The sequence below is a fragment of the Propithecus coquereli genome, unplaced genomic scaffold (genome assembly GCF_000956105.1).
Source record: "Propithecus coquereli isolate 6110/MARCELLA unplaced genomic scaffold, Pcoq_1.0 Scaffold59, whole genome shotgun sequence".
Lineage (NCBI taxonomy): Eukaryota > Metazoa > Chordata > Mammalia > Primates > Indriidae > Propithecus > Propithecus coquereli.
In genome coordinates, this window is record NW_012151840.1 from 3884060 (window position 1) to 3903790 (window position 19731).

General features: G+C 55.3%; 1 protein-coding gene across 1 annotated transcript; it reads right to left on the reverse strand.

The window, feature by feature from the left end:
* Positions 1–2480: 2480 nt before the first annotated feature.
* Positions 2481–16620, reverse strand: NPR1 (natriuretic peptide receptor 1). The gene is made up of 22 exons (XM_012658927.1): positions 15430–16620; positions 14530–14729; positions 14001–14114; positions 13439–13574; positions 12982–13073; positions 12098–12233; positions 11780–11864; positions 10857–10977; positions 10039–10113; positions 9720–9797; positions 9166–9270; positions 8830–8901; positions 8561–8717; positions 8123–8278; positions 7675–7843; positions 6842–6988; positions 6625–6748; positions 6399–6467; positions 5925–6099; positions 5625–5723; positions 3301–3392; positions 2481–3143 (listed from the first exon to the last, which is right to left on the reverse strand). Exons 1-22 carry the CDS (start codon positions 16139–16141, stop codon positions 3081–3083), a joined length of 3177 nt encoding a protein of 1058 aa, XP_012514381.1. The 5' UTR covers positions 16142–16620; the 3' UTR covers positions 2481–3080.
* Positions 16621–19731: the final 3111 nt, after the last annotated feature.

Below are 19731 nucleotides of genomic sequence, written 5' to 3' on the forward strand. Positions count from 1 at the left end.
AACTGGTTTCTGTTGCTAAATTAGATTCCACACATCTGTCCTGAAAGGTATAAATCTTTCAAAAAAATAATTATTACTAAATGTAGTGCTATGATAAATAAATTACCCAAGCCCTTTGACGCAGGGAAAAGAGCGGATGGGGGAGGAGGTTATTCGTCTGGTTCAGCTCTGTTTTTTCCAGGCCCTGGCCTTGTGCTGGCTGGTTAGGCTGGGGAGCCCTCTGCACACTGGCCTCCCACCCCGCGGCTAAGGTGCCTTCCTAGCCTGCCCCCTCCAGGGGTGTCACGTGGGCTGATGAGATAATGTGCGTGAAAGCCTTTATCAACTCCAAGGCACAACTGAATGCCAATTATTGTGATTATTCTTATACTCCAGGGAAACCCTCTTGCCCCCACCCCTCCCAAACCTACCAGGCAGGACAGCCCGGGAAACTCGGAGACGCCAGATCGCCCCTCCCATCTGGGCGGGGGTTCCTGGCACAGATCCGTCTCCCCGGCCTGGGGGAGGGGCTTTATTGCCACCCTCCCGCCCCCAGTAATGGCTTTCCCAGTCCTTCCTGGCTTCTGGGGCCTTCCTCCGGAAGGAAATCTCCTCAGTTCCAGTGAAAGTTCTCGAGCTGCTGAAATCTGCTCCTTGGGCCTCTCCTCGCCGCCGCCCCCGGCCCCCTCCCCTGCTAGTGCCGGCGCTGGAGCCAGGCTGCCCCGGAAGGATCTGACCGGCAATTTCCTAGAATTGTCTTGCTGGAGCTCCTCGGTCGTCCCGCTCCCCACCTCATCTCAGTTTGCCCTCCCCAGAGCCCAGGTCCCTCTCGATGTCCCAGCCCCCACCCCGATCTACCTTCTTAAGCCCCCCAGTTCTCTTTGTCATAGCCAGTCTCTTCTGGGGCTCTCTGCTACCGGGGAGGAGGAGTTGGGGCATGGGAGTCACTGTGGCTACCTGGGCCCACCCGGAAGTTGAGTAGCTGTGGCTGCCGGGGCACCCATCTTTGGTCAGGCCTTCCGGGTGCTGTTGACCCAGGCTTGGCTGATGAGAAGGGCTTGACCACGTAAGCTCCCTCTCCCAATAAATCAAGTCTGCCTGGGGCCAAAAAGGGTGGGTAGGAAGCACAAGACAAGAGGAGTCACTGGACAGGAGGGGGAACAATTTATCTTTTCTTCATCCCCAACGGCCACTTGTGTCCCAGGCAGCACTGCCACGTAGCCAGACCTCTGAGCTCCCAGCGCTCCCCTACCTCCAGGTCCCACAGGGCGGGCTCCAGGAAGGGCTCGGGGAGGCCGGGGGAGGGGCCTGTCTGCACTTGATGGATGGTCCTGAAGAAATGTCTGGCACTTTCCTTCCCCATGGGGGAGGTGAAGCTGCAGCCACCTCTCCCCCGCATTCCTGCCTGCCTGCCTAGGGCGGGGTGTGAGGGGGTGGCTGGAGCAGGGGAAGGAGGGCCTTTAGCCCAGATAAGAAGCATTTTGCAAACTATCACTCCCATTTGTCTACGCTGACATGGGGAATGGAGGAGCAGGTGGACAATCCCCAAATCTCAAAACTCCACATGGCTGGGCATGGTGGCTGGGCAGGGTGTGCCTGTAGTCCCAGCCACTTGGGAGGCTGAGCGGGGAGGACTAGTTGAGCCCAAGAGTTTGAGGCTGTAGTACACTATGATCACTCCTTTGAATGACCATTGCACTCCAGTCTGGGCAACACAGGGAGACCCTGTCTCTAAAATTATAAATTTAAATAAAGAAAATAAAAGGAATCCATATGTTCCCACCCCACTCCAACCCCCTTCCTGGCTCCCAGTCCTCTCCACTCAGTCCACACTAATTATATTATTCCTACTGTATGCCAACCATTGGGTAATGCAGCAGTTCTCTGAGTGTGGTACACAGATCATGGGAGTCTCCAAGATTCTTTCAGGGGATAGATGAGGTCAAGTGATTTTCATAATAATACCAAAACATTATTGCCTTTTTGACTATCGACATTTGTATCAGAAGTGTAGAAGCAATGGGGATAAAACTGCTGTTGCCTTAGATATTAATAAATCAAGGCAAATTAGGCATCAAATTAGTCATTGTATTCTTGACTACCGCACAATGAAAAGGCCAGTTTCTCTTAAAAATGTTCTTGATAAAGCAGTAAAAAATTATTATCACATAAGGGGTTTATTGTTATCTTAAATGAGTTAATAAATAATAATTTGTTTTTAATTTCTAATATGCAACAATCAATAGATAAAATCACATAAACAAAACTCTTTGGGGCCCTCAGTAATTTTTAAGGGTGCAAATGGGTCCTTGGACCAAAAGTGTCAGCACTGCTGGGTCATCCATAGGCTGTAACGTGGTGTCCTCAAAGTTGAAGGTGAACTGGAGCCTTTTTCAGACTCTGCGTTCCCAGCTTGAGAAGTGAGAGCCTTATTTGAAGTAGAGGGTGGAGAACACGACTGTTTTCTGGCAACCCTCTCTCCCTCAAGAAGAGACACTGTAACTGGAATGAAGATTTTAATGGTCTCTGCCCACAGTAGAAGCAAGGCACGCAGGCCTGCCACCCCTCTGTGCCAGCCGCTCCTCCCCTGTGCGCTGTGTCCACTGTTGGGAGGGGGTGGGGTGGGGCATTGTGGCCCATACGGGTTAGGCCCAAACGCGGACCCCCAACTCCTAGATTTGCCTAGTCTCTTTTCATATTCCCCCTCCGATGGTTCTTTCCCCTCCCAGTGAAAGTCACAGTGTAGCAAGGTTGAGGGAGGAGGGCACAGGCCTGGGGAGGAGGATCAGGAATCCACAGCGCAGCTTGGCCTGAGCCAGGGTGCAGAGCGGGGCAGTGCCTACGTGTGTGCCACTGTGCATGACTGTGTGCCTTGGTCCAGTGCTGTGAGCTCGGAGTTCTTCCCCACACCAGTCCCCTCTCAGAGCTTGTATCTGGAGTCTGCACTGGGGTCAGCACACCTGAGCTCTTCAACCCACTTCTCCAATCCTTTGGCAATGACGGGGCTGCTGTGGGTGAGGCTGAGGCCTGGCATCTCTCTGTCACCTCTGGCACAGGGTAGGGAGGTGTGGCGGGGACACAGGGACAGGAGGGAGGGCAGGTCAGCCTCGGGTGCTACTGCCCCGCTCTCCCAGGAGCCAGTAGGTCCGCACCTTGCCTTTGCCCTGGAGGGAAAAAGAAGAGGAGGTTGGGGTGGACAGTGGCACACCCACTTTCCCAAATCAGATGAGAGGCCTAGGATGGGAGTGGCACTGGCTGCTTAAGAAGGGTCACCCCTCTGGGATCCCAAGGGGTGGTGAGGACAGAGGCTTCCCTCTCTACCTTCATCTCTACGTCCCCTCGAAGCTCCAACTCAAAACCACCAAACTCTTCCAGGACAGCCTTGGTCTCAGAAGACAAGTGGATCTTCAGGGCTGGGGAGGATAGGGGAGAAAGGAAGGTGAGGGGTGCAAGAGATACAGGTTGGAAAGTGGAGGCAGAAGAGATCGGGGACCAAGGGGCAGGCAGATGCTCTCTTTCCTTTCAGCCAGGAAGCCTAGTTCAGAGAGGTCCCAGCCCCTCCAAGTAGTGTGAGACCATATTAGCTTCTCCTTTAGAACTCTAGAGCTGTGTTGTCCAATATGGTAGCCACCAATCACATGTACCTGTTTAAATATAAATTAATTAAAACTAAAAACAGTTAAAAATTCAGAGCCTCAGTTGCCCTAGTCACATTTCAAGGGATCAATAGCCACATGTGCCTCTAGGGCTACCATATTGGACAGCACAGGTTATAGAATGTTTTTGTGACTGCAGAAAGTACTATTGGACAGCACTGCTCTGGAGCGGCACCAGGCTCTAGAGAGACAGGACAGCAGAGTGGTTAGGAGCTCACACTTTGGATCCTGCTCTGCTTCAGGATGAATCTCGGCTTGGACACTTGCTTGGGTAAGAAATACAAACTCTCTGTGCCTCACCTCCCTAATCTGTGAAATGTCAATAGTGACAGTACCCATCTCAAAGCCTTGTGGAGATTAGGCTGGGAAAGGTGGCTCACACCTATTATTCTAGCACTTTGGGAGGCTGAGTGCAGGAGGATTGCTTGAGGCCAGGAGTTCAAGACCAGCCTGGGCAATATAGTGAGATCTCATCTCAAAAAAATAAAAATAAAAAAGAAATAAAAAGAGGAAAGCCTTGTTGTGAGGGTTAAATTCAACATTCCTAAAGTATTTAAACAGAATGTGGCACACAGGAAGCACAATACAAGTTGTTGCCGTCACTATTTGACTCTGTACCCTCATTTTATGGCTAAGGAACTGAGGCCTAGGGTAGGAGATCTGCCCAGGCTGCTGAGGAGGCCAGTGATGGAGTGAGGCCCGGTATTCTCACACCCTTCAACTGCTCTCTGAATCATGTCCCTACTTCTTCTGGGGTCTGCATCACAGCAAGCTTGTTTTGTTGAACAATTTCTTTCTTTTTTGGATGAGACAGAGTCTCACTCTGTTGCCCAGGCTAGAATGCCATGGTGTCAGCCTAGTTCACAGCAACCTCAAACTCCTAGGCTCAAGTGATCCTCCTGCCTCAGCCTCCTGAGTAGCTTGGACTGCAGGTGTGTGCCATCGTGCCCGGCTAATTTTTTCTGTTTTTAGTAGAGATGGGGGTCTCACTCTTGCTGAGGCTGGTCTTGAACTCCTGACCTCAAGTGATCCTCCTGCCTTGGCCTCCCAGAGTGCTAGGATTATAGGCAAGAGCCACCCTGCCCTGCTAACAATTTCTGAGAATGTGCTCCTTGAGGACTAGACCTCAGAGAGGGGCTCTACCCTGACAGTCCCAAACACAGTATCCAGTGATATTTGCTGAACCAGATCCCTCTGGGCTGCCAGCACAGGCTTCCACGTAGCCTTTCTCATACCATGAGGCGTGGAGGGGTCCACATGGACCCCCCAGATAACTCTGGGTCTGAGTCATCTTTGTATCCCAGGGCCTGGCACTCAGTAGTTGCTCAATAATGTTTACTGAATTGAATTGTGTTGAATACAGCAGGAGGCTAGAAGATAAACAGGAAGCAAGACCAAGGGAAGGGTGGGAGCAAGCATTTATTAAGTACCTACTGGGTGCCAGGTATTGTGCTAGGTTTTTTACAACCCTGAGATAGGCATCATTTTACAGATAAACAGCAAAAGCTCTGAAAAGTTGAATGACAATTTTGTGCTAGGCATTTTCTGTGGTTTTCTCACATAACTCCTATGAGGTAGACATTTTATTCTTATTTTACAGATGAGGAAAACCAAGGCTCAGACAGGTACTGTTAACTAACACAGAAGTAGCTGTGAAGCTCAGATTCACGCCCAAGTAGGCTGGCTCTGAAGCCGTCTGTACCACCCTGAAAAGGGAGCAGAGGGACTTAAGGGAGGACTCCTGCTGGGAACTGTAGAACATTGGCCTGGGAGTGCTTGTACATCACTTGGCAAGAGGGTGCAGCTGGAGTCCGAGTCTCTTGATTAGAGTCAAGGCAATGAGCCCAGACTGAACTAGTATGAGAAGGGGACTTGGGAGGAGAGAGGGCTAGGAGCTGGAACAGGGATGGTGTAGGCAGGAGCCGCCCACAGGCTGGCATTGTCCCTGGCCACCCTGCCCTCCCCACTCCCTCCAGGAGGGCACTGTACCTTCCCCATTGGACTCCATCCTCGAGGCCGTGTTGACTGTGTCCCCAAAGAGACAGTAACGGGGCATCTTCAGCCCTACCACGCCGGCACACACGGGTCCTGGGAGGGACAAGGGAGAAAGCGGAGCCCATCAGCGAGGCGGGCAGGGAGGGGTGTTAAGGAAGGGAGGTGGGTGCTCCAGGAGAGTCAGGAGGTGGGATCTGAGGTCCCAGTTGTGCGTGAGAGCCTGCGTGTTATGAGGGGGTGCGGGGGTGAGAAGTCTCCCTTCTGAAACTCCAGGCCCTTGGGGTGCCGCCCCACCTGTGTGGATGCCAATGCGCAAGCGCAGCTGCTCCTGGGGCCGGTGGCGGATGCGGAAGGAGTGCACAGCATCCAGCAGTGCCAGGGCCATGCGGGCCACCTCCGGGGCATGGAGCTGCCCGTTCCGCACTGGGAGCCCAGACACCACCATGTAAGCGTCGCCAATTGTCTCCACCTGTGTGTGTGGGAGGGTTGGGGGCAGAGGGTGCAGGACATGAGGGCAGGAACTTTCTCTTCCCTGTGCCACCGGTCACAACGTGTGCACCGTCACTCTGTCCCCCAATCCACCTGTCTTTGCTCATCCCCCATTCTGCACGATTTCTCTGTTTCTGAGTCTCCCTGTGTCACTGTCTCTGCCCATGTCCCTTGGTCTCCTCTCTTAGGACTCCACATCATTCTGTCTACCTCTCACTTTTTTCTGACCCTGTCCATGGCCGTCTCTCTGTCCCTTGCCATTCGTACTCCCACCCTCACCTTGTACACATCAAAGTTGTCTATGACAGCATCAAAGCAAGTGTACAGGTCATTGAGCAGGGTCACCACCTGGAAGGGAAGAGAATCTAAGAGGGACAGGGAATAAGGGACCCCACTCGGGGTTGGGGGGAAAAGCGGAAGCAGGAGGCAGGCCCGATGGAATGGAGAGGCTAAGCCGAGCCGGCCGGCCTGCCGGTCTGACACCTGGGGCTGAGCCCCGGCTTACCTGCATGGGCGTGCTCTCTGCTGACAGGGCTGTGAAACCCACAATGTCACTGAAGTAGATCGTGACGCTGTCAAAGGCTTCGGCCTGGACCGTCTCCCCGCGCTTCAGCTGCTCAGCCACTGAGCTGAGGGGTCAGAGCAGGTGCAGGATCAGAGGGTGGGTGGGGCCAGGACAGGGGCTGTGTGTGTTGGGGGGGACCCCAGACACGGGCACTCACTGAGGCAGAATCTGGTAGAGCAGGGCCTCAGCCTTGCGCTTCTCCTCCAGGTACGCCTGGGTCCGCTCCTCCACCAGTTCCTCCAGGTTGTTGGCGTACTGCTCCATGCGCGACAGCAGGTTGTCCAGGATGTTGCTGCTGTTCTCCCTGGGGCAGGGATGGTGGTAGGGGAGGTGAGAGGAGCACACCCTAGGCACTCACCCTACCCAGGCTGCAGTGGTGGCTCTGAAGAGTCAGGGCTGGGGGCACAGCAGCATAGAGGAGCAGGGGAAAAGGGTGGGAGGAAAGTTTAATTCATCTCTGAGACCCCAGTGTCGAGTATGAGGCTTCAGACATGGATATTTTGTTCATCTTTGTGCTATTAACGCAAGGAGGTAGAGGAGGCGAAGGACTAGCGTCAGCTGTGGACAGAGCGATGGCGCACAGGCAGCAGAGGGCTGTGTCTGCAGGAACCGGGCTCCGGTGGGCACAGTGGGAAAGGGCTGGGGGAGGGGCTCCTGTGGGCAGCTGAGAGCCCATAGGAGAGGAGACAGGAAGGTGGGAGGCCAGGGCGTGTGTCTCATTTACTCTGCACACTGCTGAAAAGTCTAGGGGCCAGTGGGGGCAGTGGGCAGGAAGGGTGTGGGGTAGCAACGGTGGAGGGAAGGGTATGAAAGGTGGGAGACGGCGGGGACAGTGGAGCCACACAGTGTTCGCAAAGGCAGCCGTGAGGCTGGCCGTGTATGGGAAGTCCTGAGGGGCTCCCTCTGCTGCTGCAGGGACAAGACAGAAGCGTTGGGTATACGGTAGCCGTGGTAGGCGAGCCTGGGGGACCCACGACTAACACCAGAAACCTGTTAAACTTGCGCAGCGTCAGGCGGATCTGCTGGAATGGTGGCCTCTCCTGTGGGTCCTCAGCCCAGCACCGCTGCATCAGCTGCCCCAGCTCCTCCAGGTGGCTCTGCAGGGCCAGGGAGGGCCGGAAGGGGGGCTGCTCATCCCGAGTCACACGCTCGATGATCTCTGTATTGTTGAGTGGAGAGGGGCTGAGGGGTGGGGCTAGCCAAGGGCCTAGTGAGAGACTGGGGGCAACCAGCTTGGCTGGGTTGGGGCCGTCCAGGACCAAGATGTGGGGCAGGCGAGCTGGGTGGGCAACTGGTCACCAGCAGCAGTGGGTCAAGCAGTGGCCCAAGCCCCATTCCAGCAGGAAAGTGTGGTGGTGCCTCCAGGGCCCCTCTCCTTGGGGCTGGGGTTAGTCGAGGCGGTGGGTGGCAGGGATATGGGGAAGTATGGTCCTCTCACCTTTGGGACTGAGGTCCAGACCTTCCACGTAGAAGACCCCATTCCTCAGGGCAATCTCCTGAAGGATGATCCCAAAGCTGTACACATCACCAGCCTGGGAGCCCCGGGCAGGGGGCGAAGCCATTCGCAGGAGCTCAGGGGCTGTCCACAGCTTTTCTGTGGGTCAGAGGTCAGGAGTCACAGGGTGAGGGAGCCCAAAGCTCAGGGGCGAGCGAGAAACAAGGATGTGGCCAAGATTGATCCAGACACATCACACTGAGTGTTAGAGCCAGAAGAGGCCTTAGAGACCACTTAGTCTGACCCCCCCCCCCTTTTACAGATGAATGAATCGAGGCTGGCGTCAGGAAATTCATGCCCAAGGCCATCAGAGGCCAGGCATCGGTCCCCCGACTGGGTGGTGCTCAGGGTGGGTGTTAGGGGTTGAGGGTCAGGGCTCACTGGCATAAAGGGTGTGTCCTTGCTCTGGCTCCGGGTCCCTGAAGCTCTCCAGCCCGTAGTCAGTGATCTTGAGCACAAAGCGTCCATCTACCACGCAGTTGGATGACTTGAGGTTCCCATGGGAGCAAATGGCCCCATTGTGTAGAAACAACATACCCTGGGAAATTTGGGGAGGCAGAGGTCTTGGGCATGAGTGGGACCTCCAACCATGGCCAGGAGAAGCATGCCTGGACCCTCCCCACACGTCCAGTGGACCCTCTGGAGCCTACCTTGACGATGTCATTGGTGAGAGAGTATCGGAACATCCAGTCCAGGGTGATGCTCTCATTCTCTAGAATGTCCTGCTGGGGCAGGGAGGGTCAGACCAGTGCCCTGCAGACTCCCCCTGGGAGTGGGAGGAGGGTGCAGGGTCCTACTGACATAAACCGATGGAAAAGGACAAAGCCTTGGATTTACTGCAGTGCCGTTGCCCTCCCCCACTCCCATTTTCCAGGCAGAGCCAACAAGGTGAGAAAGAGGAGGCGGCCTGCCTGGGGTCGTGTGGCCAGTCAGGGGCAGAGCCAGGGCTTAGACCCAGGTTTCCCGACACCCGCCTGTCCCCTCACCTGCAGGCTCCCACGGGGACAGTACTCTGTGAGGATACAGATGTTGGGGGGGTCGGTGCAGGCACCCACAAACCTGGTCAGGTGTTCATTCTGCACATCCCGCATCTGCAGGTGGGAGCCAGCATCAGGAGCCTGACAGACACCTCTCTCCTCACCAAGTTGCCCACTAGCCTTGGGGACCCTCACTCTCCTTAACCCACTACTCATTTTCTGCAGACATTGCTAGGACCTTTGCTGGTGACTTCCACCCATGCTCTTTAGCCCACTCTGCCCTAGAATCTGCTCCCTACTCCCTCTGCCTCTCAAGCCTTCTACCCCCCGGGGCACTGTGTATGGCCCCTTAAGGACCTTCCTCCAGGGTACCCCCAGTGATCCGGTCTCCCATCCTCTGCTCCCCTCTCCCAGCCACAAGAGGCAAGGGCCCATCCCAGGGCCACAGACCCTACCCTTTCCTGTGATACCCTGAGGCCCCTCCGTAGCCAGTTGTGTTGGCCAACCTCCCTGTGTCCCCACGGGACCCCTCTCCAGGCCACCGCCTCACTCCCCCACATTACATGCTTCAGTTCAAACAGGACTTTCCGTGTCAGCTCAATTCGTTTACGGTTCACACGTTTCACAGCCACGAGGTTGCCCTGGGCAAGGAATGGAGACTATCACAGTGAGGAGCATGGCCCTGTGCCCCGGGAACTCCAACTGCTCAGACAGCCCACTTGGGTCCTTCCCCCAGGACCCTCAACTGCTCCCGGGAGCCCACCCCTAGGGCCCCCAGCTGCTTCCTGCCAGCCCAGTCCTGCCCTGGGCCCCCTCCCCCAGGCCTCGATCAGAGCGCGCCCCTGTCCCAGTCCCCAGGACAGTAATCATTTCCCAGCCCACCTTATAATATGCTGTTTTGGCGAAGACCTGGACCTGGCCCTCTGTGGTCAGCAGGGAGCCATAATTGGAGCCTCTCTGAAGGGGTGGAGAGTAGGAGGGGTGGTCAGCCATGGGCCTAGTCTGCATCCTGGTTGCTTGAGCTCTGGCCTTCCTTTACCACCCTGCCTTATTTTTGTGCCACCCTCCTTTATATTCCACGTCTTGAAATCCTCTCCTTATTTACTGGTCTTTTTTTTTGGGAGATGAGGCCTTGCTGTGTTGCCAGGTTGCGGTGCAGTGGCTTTCACAGGTTTGATGCCACTACTGATCAGCGAGGGAGTTTTGACCGCTCCATTTCCAACCTGGGCCAGTTCACCCCTGCTTAGGCAACCTGGTGGTCCCTCACTCCCTCCAGGAGGTCATAATATTGATGCCAGACTTAGTATTGGCACCCGATCAGCATAGTGCACTGCAGCCCAGAACTTCTGTGCTCAAGTGATCCTCCCACCTCAGCCTCCCGTGTAGCTGGAACTTCAGGGACATGCCACCGTGCCTAGCACTTTACGTGTTTTTCAGAAAATGTGTTTGCATATATAGTATTTCCTTTGACCTTTGAAAGAGCCCTGTAAGGGTGACTCTATAGCTGTAATCATCATCTGAAACAGTCTCAGAGAGGTAATGCGATTCGCTCAAGGTCACACAGCAAGTGAAGGCAGAGCTGAGACTAGAACCCTGCTCTCTACACTCCCATCAGACACTTCCCGGGTACTCAGCTCTCCTTGACTACCCTCCCCAACACTCACATCCACCCAGACACACACAAGCCCTGCTGTTCTCACCCCGCTCAGGGTCAGCCTGCTACCCGCGTTCCGCAGGTGCCTCTCAAGGCTGCTGGGCTGTACGTCCTCCCAGCGGATCCGCCACAGCTCCGAAGCCAGCTCCTTCTCCAGCTGCATCTTCCTGGGGCGTGAGGCCTGCCTCTGAGCCCATGTCTGAGGCCCTGACCCGGGGCGGGAGTGCTCAACAGCCCCTCCTCAGACCCCAGGGACCACTCCGCGTGTGAAGATACGGGTGGGGGAATTCTGTCCTCAGGGCTGAGAGCCAGGAGGCCGGCCTCGGTGAAATTTTGCCTCACCAGGGACTTTGGCATGGACACGTCAATGTCCTCATTTGGAAATTGAGGGCCTTAATATCTATTTTCTTCTTAACTATTGCAAGAGTGAAAAAAAAAATACCGTGTGTGAAAGTGCCTGGCACATAGTGTATGCTCAATCCGCATCCATATTTTTCCCCTGCCCCTTTCTCTCCTGTATCATTAACTTCCGTCCTTGCATTTTAGTCTCCACTGGAAGGCAGGCATGGGGCTCATTCAGCTCCCTTCCCCACTCTAGCTTTGGCACCTGGCACACAGCAGGATTCATCATCCCTGCTCAACTAATAAGGGCCTAATCCCGAAGATTCTGAGCCAGTGCTTCCCATCTGGCCTGTAGGAGTAGCAAGGGAGACCAGTCTACAGGCAGAGTCCACACCCCCGTGATGTCACTCCCAACTTTGCTGCTCCCGACCTCTGCTATCCCTGTCCCTTCTCTCCCCGGCCCCATTCCCCCCTCCCTTTCTCTTCTCTGTGTCTTAAAGCCCTCATCTCCCTTGCCTTCCCCTGCTGCCCCTTTACTCCTACCCCCTCCCCTCAGGGTCCTTGCCACTTCCTCTGCGGTTGGTTCTCCAGGCAACCCCCCCTCACCACACCCATGCCACAGCTCACCTGTATATGAAGAAGGAGACGATCAGAATGCTGAGCAGGGAGAGGCTGCCCACCAAAGCCAGCACCTCCAGGGCGGAAAAGTGATCTACGAGAGAGAGTCTGAGTTGCAGCAAGAGAGATTTGGGTTAGACAGCAGAAGAAAGAACCTTCTAATAGTCAATCAGTGAACTGGGAGGATGGACGAAGGGCAGAAAAGGGCAGGAAGAGTCTTTCTCCAGAGAACCCTCAGCGTGAGAGAGGAGCACCTATTCGACTCCACTTAGGGGGAAGGAGGCAGCATCTCCTCCTATGGAGGCCTGGAAGGCCAGGGCCAGTCACCTTGGTTGCAGGCTGGGTCCTCATTGTCAAAGCCACATTTGGGGATGTCAGGAGGAGGGTATCCCAGTGGCCAGTTCAGTTTGCGCCCTGACACGGCCACCAGCTCTTGGGAAGTCCCATTGTAGTTCAGTACAACCTATGGGAGAGCAGGAGTGGTGGGTGGGCAAGGGCCAGGGGGGAGGTCTCCTGTCTAGTGGGGCAGTCCTGCCTCCCACCTGCCCCAGCTCTGCTTCTGGGCCTTTATCCGGGCTGTCAACTCCTCACTGAGCCCCTGCTGTGACTGGATATAGAGACCCCATGCCCATGCGCATGTTACCAAGGTGTAAACACTTGAAAACTACTCAAGGGCTTTAAAAAGAAAACACCATATAGAACCCTGCTCCTGCACTCAGAGAGTTTATAATCTTGGTCGAGGCACATAGAAAACAGGAAAAGGTAGCGCCTCGGTCTACATGCCCAGGCCCAACCCAGGTCCCCCTCTTCTAGGAAGCCTCCTCTGGATGATCTGTTCCTTGATGCCTTTGGCCTCCATCCCTTCCTGGCCCCTCTGCACTCAGAGAGCTGTGTACTGCATGCTCCTCTAGGCCCTCGGCTGGCCTGTCTCTGCTGGGAAGCAGTCCCGCCTGCCTACCCTAGGAGCTCCCTGAGGGGGAGTTGTGCTCCCGCAGACAAGGGGATCCCCAAGTGTGATGCCTGTGAGTCCTTATCATTCTGGTTGCCCCCCCAGACTGGAGATGGGTCTGTTTTATCCAGGGCTCTCATAAGTGTGCGGGCATGGTGGAGTGACCACAGAACAAACAGGTGCCCTGGCAGGGCTGTGGGGGGAAGTGGGAGGATGAGATGTCACGCTGAGTTGGTACTGTCTTTTGGGTGCACAAACTTACCCTGAAGGCACCAGTTTCAGGATCCATATCCCAGAGGGAGAAGTCAGTCTCCCGATCTCCATTGCTGTCAATTTTCAGGAATCCTGTCACACCTAGGGGTACGGGGGCAGATGGCTGTGTTCTGAGAGAATGGAAGTTCAGGGATGCCCTACTTCATCTCTCCACGCCCTGATCTTCTCTCCTGCCCTCCAAACATATATATGTACAGAGCTATAGTAAATAGTAACAGGGACAGATGTTTCAGCATCAGGAATGATTGAAGTTGGATATTTAGGAGGACTTCCGGAGGGAAAAGGGGCCTGAAGGAAGCTGTGGAGCTAAAGAAGGGAGGAAAGACTGACATGGCGAGTGACTACCAGTGCTGTGGCCTGCAGGCTTCTCATGGCCTCCCGTGTGACACCTGCAACGCCCCCCTCCAGCCCCCATGAGCCCAATCCAGCCACTTCTAGGCCTTGACCTTGGAAGCTTCGGTTCCACATCCGCTGAGTGATGTCCTCCCCATCAGTGACAGTTCCCCCATGTGCCAGAGTCTCTGTCACTGCTTGGACATAGAGCAGAAGCCCATCGTGGAAGGATGCCGGTATGGTGTTCACCTGCAGGGGCAAGCAGAGCTCGGCTGCGGTGGGAGGTAGGAAGGGCGCAGAGTGGGGTGCTGCAGGGCAGGGAAGAGGAGGCACTGGGAGCTTGGAAGAGGATGGGAGAAAATGACACCCCCACATTACAAAGAGATTTTACTACTGAAAAGATGCCTTTGCATATACCGCTGCTTTCTGAATCCTGCTAGGCAGATAGGGCAGGATGTATCATCTCGATTTGCCCGATGAGGACTTGAGTTTCAGAGATTGAACTTGCCATGTCCCCCTCCATTATCAGGAAAGATAAGAGAACAATGGGAAGGGAGAGAAGGGGAGACCTGGGAATACTGGGATGGCTGAGAGGACAGGATGGAGACTGGCAGGGGAGGGTCATGGAGTGGGGGCTGGAGGTCCACTCTGGAAGGTCTCAGGACCCCCTCCTACCAGGCCATCCTCCATGGTGAAGTTGAACTGCTCATGGGCCAAGTGTTTTAGCTGCTTCAGGAATTCCAAGTACTCAGGATTATCCGGCTCTTTATATGTAATGATTTTGGCAGCCTGAGGAGGGGTCAGTGGAGAGGGGGAGTTGGGAGCTGACTCCAGTCCGCCCAGTACTACGGGGCCCCAGTTGTCTGGGAGGCTACCTCCTAGAGCTGCATCTCTGCTTAGCTCAAGGTCAAACTGGACCCTATGTCCTGCATGAGGTGATGCCTGCTCCAAAGCAGGGGATCCAATGGGCTGGCTTCTCCAAGTCCTGTCCCGTCTGTGGGACTTTAATGTCCTCCCACCTCAGCCCATTCTCTTATCTTTTGAGCCCCCTGGCTCTAACCTCCCTGGCCAGACCCCTACTCTTCATTGCCTAACTCCCTGTGAACATGGACAACCTCTTTTCTGGAATCCATTCAGACCCTGAGGGACACAGTGCCCAGAAACGATGTGCCACCAGCTCGGAGTCCCACAGCTTGGCACTCACCTGAAAGGCCTGGCAGGCACTGACATCCTGCCCATCCCCTCTCTCCCAGGGCCTTCGGGGAGTAGGACCCTGAGCACCTTGCAGACTTTGCCCAAAGACATCCAGGTGGAAGAAGACGTAGTCTTCTCCACTCAAGCCAGCTTCCAAGGCCAGGAGCATGAGGGTTCTGAAGGCATCTGGGGAGCTGCAGATGTAGACAACTGGAGGGGAAAGGGGAGTCAGAGAGAGAGCCTAGGTACTGGGGGAGAGAGAAGGGGAAGCAAAGCTGGGGCCCCCAGGGGAGGAAGTTTAGAGATGGGGGCATGAGAAACCAGTAAGAGTTAAGTGGCAATTCTTGCCGAGTCTAGAACATGGCAGGAGAAAGATGAGGAGGGGTGAGAGGAGGTGTGAGGTGGCAGAGGGGAGGGAGCGGCGATAGTGGAGCTGAAGGTGGGGAAGGTGGGGCCAGGAGGAGGGAGAGGGAGAGGGAGAGGTGGGGCCAGCTGGAGAGGGGTTGGGGAGAGGAGAGGGACTGTGCGAGCGATGGGAGGAGAGGGTGGAGGAGGGGAGAAGGCTGTAGGGAAGAGAGAAAATGGGGGAGAAAGAAAGGGAACTGAGCAGTGCTGGGATGGCACAGGCATGTCCTCCTTCCTGTTATCTCCGGAAGAACTGGTGGGACGGATGGGGCAGGGAGAGGGGGAGGTGAGAAGGTAGGAAGGTGAAGAGACTGGGGCGGGGGCGCGGTGGGGGGTGAGGAACAGAGGGGGATAGGAACTCAGAGGTGGAGGGGGTTGGGGAGGCTGAGACAAGAATGAAGAGCAGAGAGAAGGGAGAAAACTGGCCCAGAGAAGAGAGGAAATCCGGTGCCTTTGGCGGGTCAAAGGGAGGCCAAGCGTCGGGACCGGTGTGCCCGCCTCTCACCTCGGCCTTTGCGCGGCATGGTCCGCAGCAGCATGGTGTAGTGGTCGTGGTTGCCCTCGGCGAACTCCAGGTGGTCCACTGTGATGTTGAGGCGGTCGCGGACCCGTATATAAAGCCCCTCCACTAGGAAGAAGCAGCGCTGGTCGTCGCCGGGCCGGTAGGCGTAGAGCACGAGCGCCTGGCGCTCCCAGCCCAGCCGTCGGTGCAGCGCCGCCACGAAGTCGCCCAGCTTGGCGTAGCTGGGCCCGGCGCGGGTGGTCAGCGCGTACTCGTCTTTGGCCCCGAAGCCCAGCGCGGGGGCGCCCGCCGTCAGCAGCGGCACCCGCCAGTGCGCGGTGAAGCGCCCCACCGGGGCTGCGGCGTACACGCAGCCCGGGCCCAGGAACACCGCGGGGTTGTGCTCCCACTTGAGGTCCACCGCGGCCAGGGGCGCGGCGGTGTCGGAGCAGACGCCCAGCGCGTTCTCGCTGCTGCCCAGCACCGTGCGGACCGTCCAGCCCGGCAGCAAGTCGGGCTGCGCCTTCACCCGGGCCAGGGCCAGCGCCACGGCGGGTCCCACGCGCGCCCAGGACCACGGGTACGAGGTGTTGGCCAGCGGCAGCACCACGGCTACCGTCAGGTAGCCCGCGTGGCTGCCTCGGAGCAGCAGCAGCGGCGGCAGGAGCAGGAGCAGGCGCGGGCGGGCGCCGGCTGGGCGCCGGGGGCCTGGCATGGCCTCAGCGGGCACCGTGGCGGGCGAGCGCTCCCACCATGGCCTCCTCGGCCCCCTCTGGCTCAGCGGCCCGTCCCAGGCATCGGGCGCCCCCCTGAAGGAAGGAGCGGGGCGGGGGTGCTCCCCCCGGGGCTCGCCGCCCCCGGTAGCTGCGACAGTCAGGGCTCAGAGCGCGAGGGGCGCGAGCCGGGTCCCGCGGGCTGGGCGCGCTGCAGAGGGGTGCGCGGAGCAGGTGGGCGCTAGGAGAGCGTCGGGCCGGAGAGGACCGGAGTGTTAGCGACCGTGTGTGTGTGTGAGTGAGAGAGAAAAAGAGAAAAAAAGAAGCGAGCGAGCGAGCGCTCCGGGGAGAAGGATGGGAGAGGGCGCGCGAGGGAGGGATGGGGAGTGAGTGCTAGTGGGCGTGCGTGAGCGCCTGCCCCAGGGCGTGTGCCAGAAGGGGCGTCCCGCTGGCCCAAGCCTCCCGCTGTCCGGGGGGAACCGTGGAGGACCCGAGCCAAGCTCCGAACCCTCCCTCCCCGCCGCTTCCCCTCCCAGACTCGGTGACAGAAGAGCCAATCCTGGATCTTTAACTCCTTCCTGCCCCGAAGTCTCCGGCTTGCCCCCGCCCCCCAGCCGACGCGCTTTCCCCGCAGACCCTCTTCCCGCCTCCGCGCTGCCCTCGGTCTCCCAGCTCCAGGGAGCAGCGCCTTCCGCAGGGGCGCCCTTGCGGGAGTGGGAGGAGGGCTGAATAGAGATGTACGTGGAAGCAGCCAGGGGCCGCTTGCGCCTCACCTTTCCCTCCCCTCCTACCTGATTTCCTCTGGGGATGAGGGAAAGATGCGCTGTTTGGGATCTTGGCAGTAAACAGTGTGAGCGTGTGGACGTGTGTGTCTGGGGGGCGGGGGGCGGGAGGGTGACGGGTTTCTGGAAAAGGCGTTAAAGTGGGAGAGCCCGGAGTGCTCGTTACCTAGTCCGTCTATGATCCTCCACCCCTTTGTCCCCTCCGCCTTCCAGACTGTGCGGGTTAGCCTTGGGAACAGGACCCGGTGGGAGGGCCTAATTAACTCTCTAGTTCCCAAATGATCGTAGGAAGAGGGGGAGAGCTGGTGGGTGGCTGAGCGTGGGGAAGAAGTGGGACCTCAGAGCTGTTCCTGGAATGCGAGTGTGTGTTTGTTTTGTGTTGAGGAAGATTGTTAAAATGGAGTCTGTGGTGGCCGCGGGAGATGGTCTTGGAAATGACCATAGGAGGCGTAAATTGGGGAGAGGGTTTGGGGGCACTTGACAGCGAGGCCGCTGGTCCCAACCACTGTGGAATCAGTCTGCCCTCTAATGGTCAGCAGGAGTCATTGTCGGCATTGCGCCGCAACCTCTCCAAGCTTCGCCTGAGCAGGACCTAAGACAGCAAACTTCTGTTAAACATTTCCAGTGGACCTTCTGTGCGACAAGCACCCGCTAGGTGCTGAGGACATAAAGATGAATATATATAGTCCGTGACTTTGAGGAGCTCTATTTGGGACAAATAGCCATAATGCAATATGCATTAAGCACTACAACAGAGACATGGATAAATTGCTAAGGGGCTCAAATGAGGGCAATTAATTCTGCCTGGATTGGGGCCAGGAAAATTTCCAAAGAGAAATAATTCTACAAGGGTAGAAGGATGAAAAGAGTATTCTGTGTAGAGAGAGCAGAGTATTGAAGTATATTCCCTATATGTGGAATTTTAGGGGACTTTTGAATATTAGAGAGCAAATGGTGGCCCATGGGCCAATTTCAGATGGCAGACATGCTTTGTTTGGCTTTAATTCTCTCTCTATATATTTTACTTAATTGCCCACACTTAAAAATCAGCAGATGGTACATGAATATCTGGATTTCTGACTTTTCTTGAAATACTGGAAGAGCTGGCAATAAAGGTCCTGCATCCCTCCATGAGCAATCAGCTGGAACACGTATCCACTACCCGTGGGTTCCTTGGCACCCTGCTTCGCTGAAGTGCATTACCTGCCTGGCTGCAAAAGGAGTCTGTGTTTTCAACCCTGACCTAGGATGTAAGGTACGTGCATGTAGGAATGACTGAGGAGGGAGACAGGAAAGAGTGCAGTAGTTTGGGCCAGATGGTGAAAGTTTTTGTGTGACAGGCAGAATGTTTTTGTTCCATAATGGAGAGGAGGGATCCAGAGGTTGTAGAGGTAGATGAGAGATGAGGAGATGTTTTGTAGATAGAATCAATTGGACTCTGGGAAGGGAAGACACTATACAAATAACTGAGGTCTAGGTGACATTGACCCTTTTATTTGAGAAGCTGAAGGAGGAGGTTCGGGAGGGTGATAATTTTAGTTTATTGAGTTTGAGGGGCCTATAGATACCCAACTGGAGGGATGCAATAGGCCTCTGGATTAGTGGAGCTGGAGCTCAGAAGAAATGACTGGACTAGAAATATGTAATAGTTTAGTAATGGAACTCCTCTCAGTAACAGTGTCTACCAATAATGGTAGACAACTAAAAATGCTGGATGAAATACTCTTTAAAAAATCAAATAACTAATAAGATAATGAAGAATTATTGGCATGAGCACATGAAAGGCCAGGAAAGCAAGAGAGGTGAGCCCAGCAGTAGGGCTGCTTTTACCCTGGGGTCATTGGCTGATTTGGAATTGGTGGCAGACAATAGGCTGTGTTGGGGTAATGAGACAAAAATTGGAGTCCGAATGTCCCCAAAGGTGAGACCCCTGGTAAACCACCTTCCTGTTATGGGCTAAGATCTTGAAAGGCTGCACTCCTAGGGGAAGTTTGGAGGTAGGGTAAAAAGATGTAAATAGAAAATCCAGACCCCACATGTTCAAAAACCAAAATTAAGAACCAATTGACAGATTTAATGGCAGGTTAGACTCAACCAAGGATCAAGTAATGAACTGGAAGAAAGGACAGAAGATACTACCCAGAATGAAGCATGGATAAAAAGGAATGGAAAACATAAAAGACAGGGTAAGAGACAAAGAGGATACTGGAAGAAAGTCTAACGCATCTTTATTTGGAGTCCAGGAAGGAGGGAGATAATAGGTTAAAACTAATTCTCGAAGAGATACTAGCTGAGAAATTTAATGAATGGACGTCCAACCTCAAGCCATGGATTCAGGAAGCTCAACAAACCTCAAACAAGATTTTTAAAAAATCCATATCTGGACCCCTCAGAGTGAAAGTGCAGGAAATTTAAATCAAAGATAAAATCTTTAAAATAGGCCAGGCGTGGTGGCTCACGCCTGTAATCCTAGCACTCTGGGAGGCCGAGGCGGGTGGATCGTTTGAGCTCAGGTGTTCGAGACCAGCCTGAGCAAGAGCGAGACCCCGTCTCTACTAAAAATAGAAAGAAATTAATCAGACAGCTAAAAATATATAGAAAAAATTAGCCGGGCATGGTGGCACATGCCTGTAGTCCCAGCTACTTGGGAGGCTGACGCAGGAGGATCTCTTGAGCCCAGGAGTTTGAGGTTGCTGTGAGCTAGGCTGATGCCACGGCACTCTAGCCTGGGCAACACAGTGAGACTGTCTCAAAAAAAAAAAAAAAAAAATCTTTAAAATAGTCAGAAAAAAGAGGGTTGATTAACTTCA